Raw genomic sequence first — 12,869 nt, 5'->3', positions numbered from 1 at the left:
TATATATATATGTACACATATATAAATAACTGAGCTGGACTTACAGCTGTAAAAGGTTTACTGGCGTCCCAGGCTGAAAAGGGTGATAGATTGAAGATGTCTCCCACCAGAAGGTCATTTTTATAACCTCAACATGATTAATATTGAAAAACCTCCCAAAACCCAAACAGACTTTTTTGTTGGGTAATGGGAACACAAATACAAGAGATGTCAACAGTTTTTCTTAATTGTTTAGTCAGTTCTAATAAACTTCTTCAATGATCAACAAAACATGTTATTATTGTAAGAGAATTGACAAATAATCATAAACTGCAGTAAAACATGAGGCCAATGCATCGTCGTTTAGACATTAGTAATGTTTCTAATTTAGACTTAATTTCTTTACTATAAGAGTCAAAAACCAAATAAATCTGTACTGGAGGTGTTTTTATGGTTGGTTTTGGGCTGAAGGAAGACACAATGATTGGATTTTGATATAAAATTAAAAAGAAAATGAGTGTTTGTTGGCATAAATAGTTAAATATGGGAACAACATAACTGAGGATGAGATCTAATGTTTGGCAGGTAAAAGCAGCAGGTCAGGATGTAACATATAAAGTCAGTGTAGTTTAAGAAATGTTGGACAGTTGGAGATCGCAAGAATCAATTTAGATCCAAAATAAATTAAATTAAAACGTCCATACAATCTTTTGTCGAAAGCCACAAGAAGCCACCGGCGAGTGGTTGGCGAACGCTGCTTTAGGTAAAAGCACAAACTGACCTCCGCACGCTCAACCCTGCACACAGTGAACACACACATACTCCTTTTATAGCGTTTTCTACAGAGCATTAGTTCCTCCTGAACCGACCATGCGAACGAAGTGGCTCACAGACTCTAACCGGCTGTCGGACGAACATGTAAATACAGGTCTTAGCTGCTCGTGCCTGAAACCATATCACAACTGCCCCGGCTGTGACAGAGAGCAGGGTGCAGTATTTACATAAAGAACAGGTCTGTTTCTTTACAATGTGTCACTGTAATTTATCTGTTTATGCGGTTAACGACATGAAGCCAAACGTGGCACTTCTAACCAAACAGGAGGCTTCGAGGGGGCCGGCGCAGATGGTAAATAAGCGAGAGGAATTTGCAGTCAGCCGCCCCCGAGGACTCCAATCAGACACACTATGAAATATCAGAGTATAAAGTTTAAACTGTAGCTGAACTGAAATAGAGATAGAGATATTCCTCTCACAATGAACCCAAATACTTGTGTCAAATCAACTGAGAACTGATTGAGATGAAACAAGATGTTTATTTTCTTGAAAGAAGTGCAGTGAGTAATGGATGACAGGCCCGACAGGACACCTCGGTGCAACGTTATCGGGCTGAAATTGTTCTCTGGAAGTGGACTACAGACACAGTATCTGCTGTTAAGTCATCGCGGCTCTATTGCATTATAAATGTGATCACAATTTCCTCCTCGGATTCCAGCTCCATTAGTATTCTTCTGGTAAAATATGAATCATCCGGGCCACTGAAACACATTCATCTTGTCACTAACTGTGATATTACCCTCATTCATCAAAAAGTGGAGGGTAAAAAAAACAAAAACGGACAGCTCCTGATAAACTTTGGATGTTTCTGCTGCCGTCGCGTTGCCCAACAGGGCCGGACTGTTGCCGTGTGGAAGCTGTTAAACCACATGTTATATTTAACATCAGCCATCATTCAAATCTGTACCTGTGAAGAGACAATTGACCTACTCTCGGTGTACTGGAAACTCACCCTCATTTATGACTACCGACATTGTCCTCTCTCATTATCATCCTGCCTCTTCCACTGTTGCTCTCTGCTTCAAAATATAAACACACACTCCAGAGCAGCACAGATCGCCACTGCCATCTAGTGGTGCCTCAGGAGGAGGTGTTGTGTCTGTTTCCCAGCAGAAGATAACTCCACTTTGCAGGTCAGAGCCGCATGGAGACCGGTGGCGCCGGCGACTGCAGCTCCTGGTCCAGCAGCCGGAAGAGCATGGCGCTTTTGTTGCACTGCGAGGTTTGACCCAGAGAGCGGTGCAGCTGAGCCTGCAGGTAGTGGACGTCCCGCAGACGCTCCTTACAGTTCAGCCTGAAGAAATAAGCCGCAGCCTCCTTTAGCGTGTCGACAGCCAAAACCGCCAAACGCAAATCTGCAGAGACAACGAGCAGCAGTATGTGTAAAGCAGAGATAGGGATCAGTAGCACAGCGGGGAGAGGAGGGAGGGGAGGGGAGGGAGGGAGGCAGGAGGGTGGGGGGGTCGAGGGTTAATTGCCTCGCATTGTATCTCCTGAGTGAGTTTCGCTGGGAAGGTATATGGTTTTAATTAAATCATCCCGCTCATCAAACAGGTGTTATCATGACAGGAACTGAACTATTACCGGTAGTCCTTTGATAAATGTGAACAGTGAAAATACAGCAACAGGCAGGGAGTTTAGGAATAGATATATATTGATATATATCATAATAAATATAACATGCGGGTTGTAAACTCACTATTAGGTACCAAAGACACACTTTAGGTCCACACAGTGATTGTTAATAGGGTCTAAAAATGTATGAGTGTAGACTAGATGTGTGAGAAAATGTGTAAATCTTAATAAAATGCGAACTTGCTTAAAAAAAGTTGAATATGTCTCAACCAAAACGTTTATAAAGTAACAAAATGTTGATACTAATAGACCTAGTATACATTAAGATTAAATAAAATCAAGCGTGATGTTTATTATTTCTGTAATTTTTATTATTTCTGTAACAATAATAATGATGTAATAAAGTGTAAAGTAATGCAAACTGAATATTATGTATATTATGTGCAGTCAAATCTTACTTGTTTGATGGATGAGCCAAACTATAGACCATAGCTCCCTCTTGTGGATTTAAACAATACTGAAGGACAAAAGAGTGACTCTCAAGTGTAGTTTATTCTGACTCCAGCAGGCCTTTTTTAAGCACCCACTGAGGGTGATGTAACATCCTACAATGTGGTAAAATTGGATTAAACGTGTAGTTTTAGTTTAGTCTGGTTTTATTTACTCAAGAAGTTTCATTGAGATCAAGTTGGCTTTTATAAGAGAGACCTGACAACAATACATGGACATCACAATAAGAGTTATAGCACACACACAGATAGACTGATTAAAACAGTAAACAAATGCTATTATTAACAAGCAGAATAATGTTGAGATGAGTGTTACTTTTGTTGAGATATTTGTGTGTCCTTTTAAAACTCATAATAGAAAGGTCTGGTTTGTCCCAACAGACTCAATAAAACTTTATTAACTCATTAACAAAACAAAATAACTAAACAAAAATTTTAAAGATCACCTGAAGCCAGATATTGTTAACACTTTAGTAGCATTTTAAGCAGTACACAAATATATATATTATAACACACTATAATGTAGTTGTACCCAACTATGAGGACGTTTATACATTTATAAGTTACTAATGTCTCTTATGAAGACACAGTGTGCAGCATTACACTTTTTTGTATTTTACTACATTGTAATTAATTATCTGTTCATATAGCAGTTACCACTTATGGGTGCCCACAGGAGGATTTATAGTTGTTGACAAATACATTAATAAACACTACAGAAGTGTTACAAAGCTTATTTATTAAATGTTTCTATGCTGCTTATGAATGCTTAATAGGGGGACTAAAGTTAGGGTTTTCCGATACACCCATTTGTATGTTTTACTGATTTTGCTTTATAAACACATATTTTAAAAAGTATCTAATAAGCAAATTGTGGGAAAAATGGACTACAATTAACATGACACTTCTTTGTCTATAGTTAGTCTAGGGGTGGAGTTACATTGTACTTAATTGGCAGCTGTAATTACTGAAATCACCTTAATTCTGGGATAAACAACATCTTTGTCTCTCAAATAGCTGTTGATTCTTTTTTAATTGTAGACCAAATATGCATATTACATGACCTTTAACACTTCCAAAACTTTTGTCCTTCCTGCTGAAGAAGATTGATGTCTACAGAGAGTTGATTAATGCTCATTGATAAGTGAGAAATGTGTTACATGTGATTAAAGCCTGCAACCATCACCATCACACCTGTGGACTGTTGTATTCACTGCCACTCCCTGGGTCTTTCCTTAAACTGAAAACTATTAAAACGACTTTTCTTTCTTCTTTCTCTTTCTTTTTTTTTTTGATTGAGACACGTCCCTTGTCGCCCACGAACGCATGTGGACAAACTTCTCACACATGGCTCCTTTCACTTCTTTTGTCCCGCTCCCTGCCCTGAGCATTCTTTTCCTTGGTTACCGGTTGTCATGGTTTCAGGAGCCCCTGAAGGCTAAAAACTGGAGGGATTAAAGGCAGCCATTTTGGGGACAGCTGGGCCAGGTTGGTCCCTGTTGCCCCCTGTCCCGCTCCCAGTCACTCTGGGGGGAAGAGGGGTAGCATTGTGTGAGGATTAGAGCTTCCTGTGTGTCAGCTCATTACACGGGGTGGGAAGAGGAGGGGGGAGTACAGGGGTGAGGGGGTGAGCAGAAAGAGTGAGGGAGAGAAATGAAAGAGAAAATGAAAGAGAGTGCGTATGAAAGAGCGTATGACACAGAGAGGGGAGGGCAAGGCAGGGGGGAGGAGGGAGGGAGGTGGCGGCCTCTACAGCTGCACCCTCAATCACACTCATACAGGGTCTGATTATCCTTTTCACACATACATACACACACACACACACACTCACACACACACCGTACTGGGGAACTGAAACATATTAAAAGACACTGAGGGCAAAAAAAGGCAGAATTAGGAGACAGCTAGCCCAGCGCCCCAGACAAAGGACCCCCCGATCCAGACACACAGAGAGCTGGAACAAACAAGTGAAAACTGACCAACAGCGTACATGCAGGCGCACACAGAATAAGAGTCATGCAAACAGAATACTTAAGCAGATAAATTAATTCACAGAGATGCAGGCTTAAACTGAACCCAGACAAAAAATACAAACCCCCCCCCTTAGTCTTGAAAAAACACAGACAAGCAACAAACAGGTCTCCTCTTCACATCGCCATTGTTTTATTTATCTTTTATACAGCACATGGGAAGCATGGGAACATATTTTGTCATTGCTACAAAAAAGGGTTTACAAAGCATACAAATACTAAAACTGGGCTAAGCAGGAATGCAGTGAGTGTAGACAAATTCTGCAGGAGCAGAAAACTCTCAAGTGCTTTGAGAGAGGAGAGGAGCGGGAAGAGGGGGGGAATGAAAGATAAAGGAGAGGAGGGGGGGTTATAACGGACAGAGCTCATCCTTGTTGTCGATTTGAACCTGAAGATATCATCAACAGCAAGAAAAAACATTTACAATCATCAATTTGAGTAAGGTAATTTGCTGCTAGCCAAGTTTACAGCTATAAGTACAAGGACTGTTCACAAAAAAGTACTGATAATCTAACACAATCATCGTCATCATTATTATCAACATCATCATGGTTATCGTCATTGCTAACATGTGTTTATTTAAGTAGATGTTTCGGCAGCACAAGACACAGTGCAACTCACAGTGCAACTCAGCACATCAGAAACATGCTTTCAGCAGCATGGCATTAAAAAAAGGAAGGAAGAAAGTAACAATAAAAAGGCATAAAATCCAACTGCAGCTCATATTTACAAACATTGGCCATTAATAATTTAGCCTGTTTTGGTATGGAGTTCATCTTCTGGAACTTCTGGACCGTCTTTATTCAAATCAGCTTATACAGTATGTGCTGAGATAGGTGTCAGCAAAAAAGCGCAAACAATTAATTCTCATTGTGACAATGCTATGAAGTGTACGATAAGGCCTCACTGTGGTCTTTGAAATACAAAAATACATGGCTAAATTACTACATTCACAAATCTCTTGTAATGTTACCACAATGTAACTACAATACAAACTAGTTCTATCTGCCTAATGCAAAAGGTAAACGTGAATTAGAATTAATAACTCTACGAAACAAATGTCATTCTATTAAAAAAATACATTCCCTTGTCAGGACCCTTTAAAGGCTGACTGCAGCCATTTAATGATACTAACTCTTCTACACAGAAGTGTCCATAGACTCGTCCGCCACACTAGAAACAACACTGATTGGTAGAGGATCTGTGCTGTCATCTTTCTCAGGGGATTTAGCCAATCCCTGCTTTTCTTCTTGCTGTCTTGGGTTCTTATTGGCTGAATGTGAACTGCGATCCTCCACAATGTCATTTTCATTGGTTTGAGCCTTGGAGGGAGTATTGGTCAGTGATCCAGGGTGAGTTTTCATATGGCCCTGTCGATGGGAAACAACACAATTGTAATTTACTCAAGACTCAAGACTCCTGTCAAGTATTACTTCCTAAATATTTTCATATTACATCAAGATACTTGACTTTTGACTCTAAAACACACAACATCTTCAACGCTTACCTTAAGTCCGCTACGGCTGGCATATGCCTTTCCACACTGGGAGCAGCTGTATGGTTTGTCTGGGCGAGAAGGCTGAGTGGGCAGTGCTGGTGCTTGGACAGAGGGCTCTGGGTCCTCTGAAGGCTTTTCTGGGACACCCTCCTCCACTGGAGCGTCCTTCTTTAGCTCTGGATCCAATACTGGCAAAGGCTCTCTGGGTGTGGGGGTCTCACTCTTGCCTTTGCTTTTGGCAGCATCTTTCTCTTCTGCCTCCTGTGGCACATTGTCACATGCCTCATCTGCTTCAGGGATAGCTTTGGGGCTGGCAGGTGGGGTGAGTGCAGGTAAGGGATTTGCAGCTGCTGGTTTGGGGTTAGAATCAGGACTTGTGGTGGGTTTGTCTGTGGAGCAGGTTTTATCATTATTAACCTCTCTATGTGGCATATCAATTTCTAATCCAGGCTTTGAAACACAGAGGGAAAGAGGGGTGTCATCTGCCTCTTCGTCTCCATTCACTACAGCTGAAAGAGAACTAGCTAAGGGTGCTTTGAAAGGGCTGGTGCTGCCCAGGTCAGCATGGGTCTCCTCCTCAGAGTTCATGGGGCTACCACCAGCTAGGGAGTTGTCTCCCAGACGCAGGGGGTCCTCGGCTCCCACTGGTGGGGGATTATGGGTCAGGGGTGGGCTAACACTGGGTGTTGAGCCCTCGGATTCCTCCGTCTTCACAGATGTGGCATCAGCAGCTGTGGATTGCTTAGAAGTGGACCCTGAGTTGAGAGCATCCTTTGTAGATTTGGAGCTTGTTGTTAAGGCCAGAGGAAGGAGTTGTTGGGCTTTAGATGGGGAGTCTATGGAGTCATTCTTGCCATCATCAAAGATGGCATTCTGTGTCTCTGCACAATCTTCAGTAGGCATATCATCGTCAGGTGGTATTTGCCCTCCTAGATGCAAGCGGATATGATGCTGAAGAACCAAGGCATTGGTGAACTTGCGTGGGCACAACGGGCAGGAGTTCAAGGCACGAGAGTTGGCTGGTCTTGCACGGTGAGTGGCGAGGTGGGCCCTAAGGCTTCCCTTGGTGGAGAAGGAACGACCACACAGCTTACAAGGAAACGGGCGCTCTCCCAGATGTGTGGCCTGGTGCAAACGCAGAGCTCTGGGGCAACTGAGGACACGCAGACACACTCCACACTGATTAGCAGCCTGGCCAGTAGGCAGAGAAGGGGTAGCTGTGTTAGCTGAACCTGAGACTCCCTGGCTGGTCATTAGTCCAGTAGCATTTGCACTTGGGCTCAGGCCGAGAGCAGCCAACATTTCCCTGCGATAGGCATTGGAGGTGGTGGTCAAATCATGGCCATGTGTGTCCCCGTTTGCTTCAGCAGAAGTTTGTGAGGAGGAAGAAGAGGCACCTCCATGTGGCTGCTTTTCAAGCTTCTGTACCAAGCGCTGCAACTTGGAGGTGTCTGAGGTCTGGGTAGAGGTGGTGGGAGAAGAAGAAGAGGGGGAGGAGGTTGATGGTTTGGGGAAAGGTGGAAAGGGGAAGGGCAGCTGATGAGGCGAAGTGAGATGGGAGGTGGATGGGTGGCCTGGGGCCCGGAGAAGTGCAAGGTGGTGAGGGGAGGTGCCTCCAGGGAAGAGAATCTTAGGGAGGTGGGCCAGTTGAGAGTATGGGGAGGTTGAATGGAGGCCGGAGTGAGGAGGTGTGTTTTCATCAAATCGCTGTTGCTTTACTCCTTTGAACTGGCTGCCCATGGAGGAGGAAGACGAGGACGAAGAGGAAGAAGGCAGTACAGTGCTGGATGCGCTGGCAGCAGCTGCAGCTGAGGCTCTGTTTAGCTGTAGCAGTGAATGAGCTGTGGACAGCAACGCCATGTCCACTGAGGGAGGCAGAGGTAGAGAGGAAGGAGAGGCCCGAGTGGATGCCCCAGACAGGTATCCTAAAGCCATGTTCTCTGTCATCCCGGGAATGCTTCCTTTTACTGCATTAAACGGCTCGTCATCATCAGCCCGCCGTTTTCTCCTTCTCTGGATGGCACTAGGAGCAGGGGTACTCTGCGTTTGCTCTGACAGTGCTGGGGGCAACAGGGAGAGGGACAGCTCTGGGTTCTGCTCTCTGTGTCGCAGGAAGTGGGCCTTTAGGTTCCCTCTGGTTGTAAAGCGGCTCAAGCAAACCGGACACTGGTAGGGCCTCTCACCTGTATGTGACCTCAGATGGATCTGGAGAGATGAATCGCTGCTCAACACCTTCCCACAGAAACGGCACACATGCTGAGGGCGTCCTGCTGAGGAGGCGGAGCCCAGAGAGGAGCTGGGCTGAAGATCCTGGGAATGGCTGACGGTAGGAAGGGGAGGAGTTACGAAACTGATACCATTGTTATGACCGAACGAGGAGGTGTTGGATGATTTCTCATTGAGGTAGCGCGGTGGTAGACCCAATGACAAGGACAAAGGGTGTAGGGACGCAACAGAGGAGCTGATAGAGGATGAAATAGATGAGGAAGATAAAGAGGAAGAGGTAGAGGAAGATGGAGCTCTGCTGCCATTAACATGTGAAGCACCTGTTTTGGAGACAGGTTGGGGAAAGAGGGAAGACGGAAGGCCAGTCAAAAGTGATGAGGCTGTGGTTACTGGCGTGGCAGTGGAGGGGTGTGTTGGTGATAAAGATGCTGCTCCTGTAGATTTCTGGTTGCTGTCAGCACCAATAGCCTGTGTGTTATTATCATGGCCAAAGACAGCCCCTCCAAGCCTTAGAACGTGCCTACAGATCTCCTCTGTTATCTGCATCTGGTGGATTTGCCTCTGCTGTAAAACCCTGAGCTCCTCTAGTAGTACTGCCAGGGTCGGCGGCACCTGGATCTGTCCCTGCTGCCCTGGAGAGCTGGAGGCCTGCTGCTGACCTGGACTGGAGCTGTCACGGTGAGGCTGCACACACTGAGAGGAGGAGGAGGAGGAGGAGGAAGAGGAGGAGGAGGTAGTGGTGGTGGCTGAGCTGCCCATTGGCGGGGATGTCATTGTGGAATGAGAGTTTCCTTGGTGGGACAAGCTGTGGGAACCTGAGGTTTGACCCAGGGGAGGAGGTGAGTGAGTCTGGGACGACAGTGAGGGATGAGGAAAGTCTGGGGAGAGGGAAGAATGGGTGTTGGGGAGGGAGGTGGTGAAGGGGGCAATGTTGCTAGGCCAGTGAGGAGGAGGCGAGCTCTCGCTGGGCAAGGAGGGCGCGTGGAGCCCACCAGGGGATGGGCGAGGGGCCAAAGGCGGCTGGCAATCTTGGAGAGAGGTGGGGGACGAGGAGGAGGACCCTGATGAGGTCACTTCTGAGCCAAGAGATGTGGACGGTGACTTCATGCCCAGGTGGTCATCTGAAAATTGAAAGAAGAAAGGAGAATAAGAACTTTTTAAAAACTTTATTTACTTATTTGCTTCCTTGTAAGTTCATTATTATGCAATCTCCAATATCAGCCCAGATATCCAGGTATGTAAATTCATTAAAACTTTCTTCAGTTTTGAAAAAGAGTGTTTATTTCATTGCTTCCAGTTATTGTTTACAAGTTTTGTTTGCAAATGTGTGTGCATACCAAAAGATCCTATTACGACTTCAAAAGTAAATTCCTGCTAAGAAATGGCCTTGAACAAAAAAAATAAACAAGTGAAAGAAACTCGGCAGTCTATGAGTCTTTGTAATGTCTTGTCTCAATCTGTGCTCTCCGGAGCAAAACTCCTCAAACATCTTGCACACACAAAAAAGCTTACAGACCACCTTGCTGCTATGGCAACACATTTTAGAGGACAATGGGCATCACCAAGACAACCCATAACCCCTCTTAACCTACCCCCTCCCTACAGCAGTTACGTCTTTCATCTCCCTATTCACCCTTCCCCCCTTACGTCACAGTGGAGGTCAAGGGTCAGGCCACGCTAAGGGTTCTGGGCACTGTCCAGACACTCTGATTGGTCAACTAATCTGACCTCTGCTGCTCAGGGGTCAAATTCTTTCAGAATCTTGAGCACAGAGTGAGAAGGAGTAAAAAGAAAAAGAAGGGGGAGGGTAACAACAATGGAGAGACAAACTAACTATTCCCTCCTGGAGTGATATAGTGATGGCATGAAAGACTGTACCTCTGTGAAATTCCTTCCCTTCCGTGACTTACAAACAAACCTGAACCTGCAGAAAACACTAAAATAACTCCCAGGCTAAACTTCCACTTTCATTTGTGGAAGTTTACCTGCAGAGCCTCGGGTGCATGCACTTGAAGACCCATTGCAACAAGGAACAAGTGTGAGAGCAATGTCTCTATCCCCTCTGAATCTTTTTTTTCTCATCTATCTAAGCCCCCCCACCCCCCCCCCCCCCCCACCCTCCCCAAGTGCGAGGGGTATACAGTCATAGACTTGGCGGGGTGGGGGGGGGGGGGGGGGAGAGGGAGAAAGAAAAGGGGAGGGAAGTATTGAGAAGGTGGAAAATGGGGGAAGTGGGGTGCATAAGAGAGAAAAGCATGGACGGAGAGCAAAAGAAGAAGAGAATAGAAGGGTGGAAGATTAATCTTTACCAAAAACACTGCCTTCCCTTCCCCCCACCCATGCACCTTATTGTTAACAAATAAGAGTGCTCTATACTAATCAAAGACCTCCAGCAGTCAGCCCTGAGCAGCCTGTTGGTTTCCTAGAGGACGAACAGCACATGAAAATGGCCACAGATGTATGTTAGTTAATCCTACTCTATTCACTTCACAGGGACAAGTTTATTGGCCCCGACCAAAGTGCGTAAGGCCTCCATTTAGTGGGGCCCATTACAGTTAATGACAAAGCAGGAGGGGTTTCTTTAGTTGACAAACTTAGATCTTAAACTTTTTTTTTTGTCTCTTAAATCAGGTGCGTTTGTTGGAATGTGGCCATGCGTAAATCAAAGTGTGAAAATGACAGCAATCCACGAGAAACTACAGAATAAATACACAATTCACGTAAATCTAAACCCAAAGCGTTCCCTTTTGTTAAGTAATCTGAAGATTGTTAAGACTCCCAAAGTGAATGAGCACCATTAGGGATGCAGGATGGTTGCCATCTTAAAAGAAATGCAAGACAAAAAAAAAAAAAACGCATGCACACTCGTAAAGATGTTTTCTCACCGTGAGATAGAAGCCTTGGGCCCCCCGGATCCGCGTTAACGAGATGCTGGGGTCGCTTCTGCTTCCGGCGTGACATGATTCACGGCGAGTCAGACGAAGAGGGGGGCATCAGTCGGTTGAATGGCACTAGGCACGTTTTTGCGCACTTGGAAGCGCTCCTGAAACCATCCAAGCATCCAAAGTTCAAAAGTCGCGCAAAATCCCGCAAAGTCCTGAGATTAAAAGAGAAATTTCAAAGGCAATGTGTAAGATCACCTCTAAATGCAAAAAGGAGCGTGTTTTTTTGTTTAGAAGAAAGTCAAAAAAGGTGTCTGGAAATCCGCAGGTCTGCACCGTGTCATAGGAAGCTGCCGCGAGTGCGTGTGTGTGGCTGTTTTCTAAAGTCTCTTCTCCCCAAAAAAACTTGTCCAATTTGCGCCCCTCCTCTCCCACTGCTGCCCCGCTGCATGCACATACAGGGAGCACACACACACACACACACACGCATACAAACACACACTATACACACACACAGAACCACTCCTTGTTCTTCAGTGATATTTGCATTTCAATGGCGTGTAACACACAGCCTCCCTGGTTCTCTCTTTCTCTTTCTCCACAGCTTTATTTTTTCTTTACACACTCACCCAGCAGCTATAAACTTTCAATAAAACATGACAATTAGGTGTCAAAGCCGTTGGAAGCCTAAAAAACAAATTTAAATGGGCTGCTAGAGTTGGCTTTGGCCCATTGCTAAAGATAAACGTTTAATCTTTCATGGAGGGAAATGAAATCATCATGGGTCAAATTAAGATACAATAACATGTCTAAAAGAAGTCGGGTGACTCATCAATTAGGTGTCATCTGTTTATGACCCCCCCTATGTGCACTGCGCCTAGTGTTTAGTTCCCAGCAAGCTGGATAAATAATGAAATCATAGCCATAATAAGTGGCTGGCAGGTGGTTTTCCAGAGTCAAAAATCCGTCTTCCCAGTGGTATTATTGCGGCTGATGAGGCGATATTTCTCCCCTTTGATTTCCATAGGGCCAATTATCCACAGCGGTGCAGTGAGTGGCTGTTGTGTGCAAGTGGGGCCACACAGCCATTCCACATGCATGCATGTATTTCGTGTGTTATCACCAAAGCGTATAATACCCCCTCCCACCCCCCCACACCCCCCTCAAAAAAAAAGCATCTTACACTGGAGCTCTATTTAAAAGGCAGAGAATAGATGGGAATCTTTGACAATGGCGTGCTGGACACAGTTGAGTGAGCATCTCCCCTCTCTCACTATGAACCCCCGGATCCACTGCTGCACAGCACAATGCCCCTCTTTCACCCCCCGCCTTTACT

The 12,869-nt window shown here is 45.1% G+C and overlaps 1 protein-coding gene across 1 annotated transcript; it reads right to left on the bottom strand.

The window, feature by feature from the left end:
* Window positions 1–5,580: 5,580 nt before the first annotated feature.
* On the bottom strand, window positions 5,581–11,712 carry si:ch211-212k18.5 (sal-like protein 4). Its single transcript, XM_035675759.1, has 3 exons — window positions 11,537–11,712; window positions 6,435–9,772; window positions 5,581–6,297 (listed from the first exon to the last, which is right to left on the bottom strand). Exons 1-3 carry the CDS (start codon window positions 11,610–11,612, stop codon window positions 6,067–6,069), a joined length of 3,645 nt encoding a protein of 1,214 aa, XP_035531652.1. The 5' UTR covers window positions 11,613–11,712; the 3' UTR covers window positions 5,581–6,066.
* Window positions 11,713–12,869: the final 1,157 nt, after the last annotated feature.

Source organism: Morone saxatilis, unplaced genomic scaffold, assembly GCF_004916995.1.
Source record: "Morone saxatilis isolate NCDOM2014 unplaced genomic scaffold, NCSU_SB_2.0 Contig4, whole genome shotgun sequence".
In the NCBI taxonomy this organism is placed as follows: Eukaryota; Metazoa; Chordata; class Actinopteri; family Moronidae; genus Morone; species Morone saxatilis.
The sequence above is the reverse complement of the archived record's forward strand: the minus strand, read 5'-3'. Positions and strand labels throughout refer to the sequence as shown.

Bases quoted from the DNA above. Each gene is read 5' to 3' on its own strand.
- si:ch211-212k18.5 (XM_035675759.1), bottom strand. From the start codon at position 11,612: ATGTCACGCCGGAAGCAGAAGCGACCCCAGCATCTCGTTAACGCGGAT. The intron at 9,773-11,536 runs GTGAGAAAACAT...TTCAATTTTCAG, and splicing joins CCCAAGGCTTCTATCTCACG to ATGACCACCTGGGCATGAAG. The intron at 6,298-6,434 runs GTAAGCGTTGAA...TCCCATCGACAG, and splicing joins CCAGCCGTAGCGGACTTAAG to GGCCATATGAAAACTCACCC.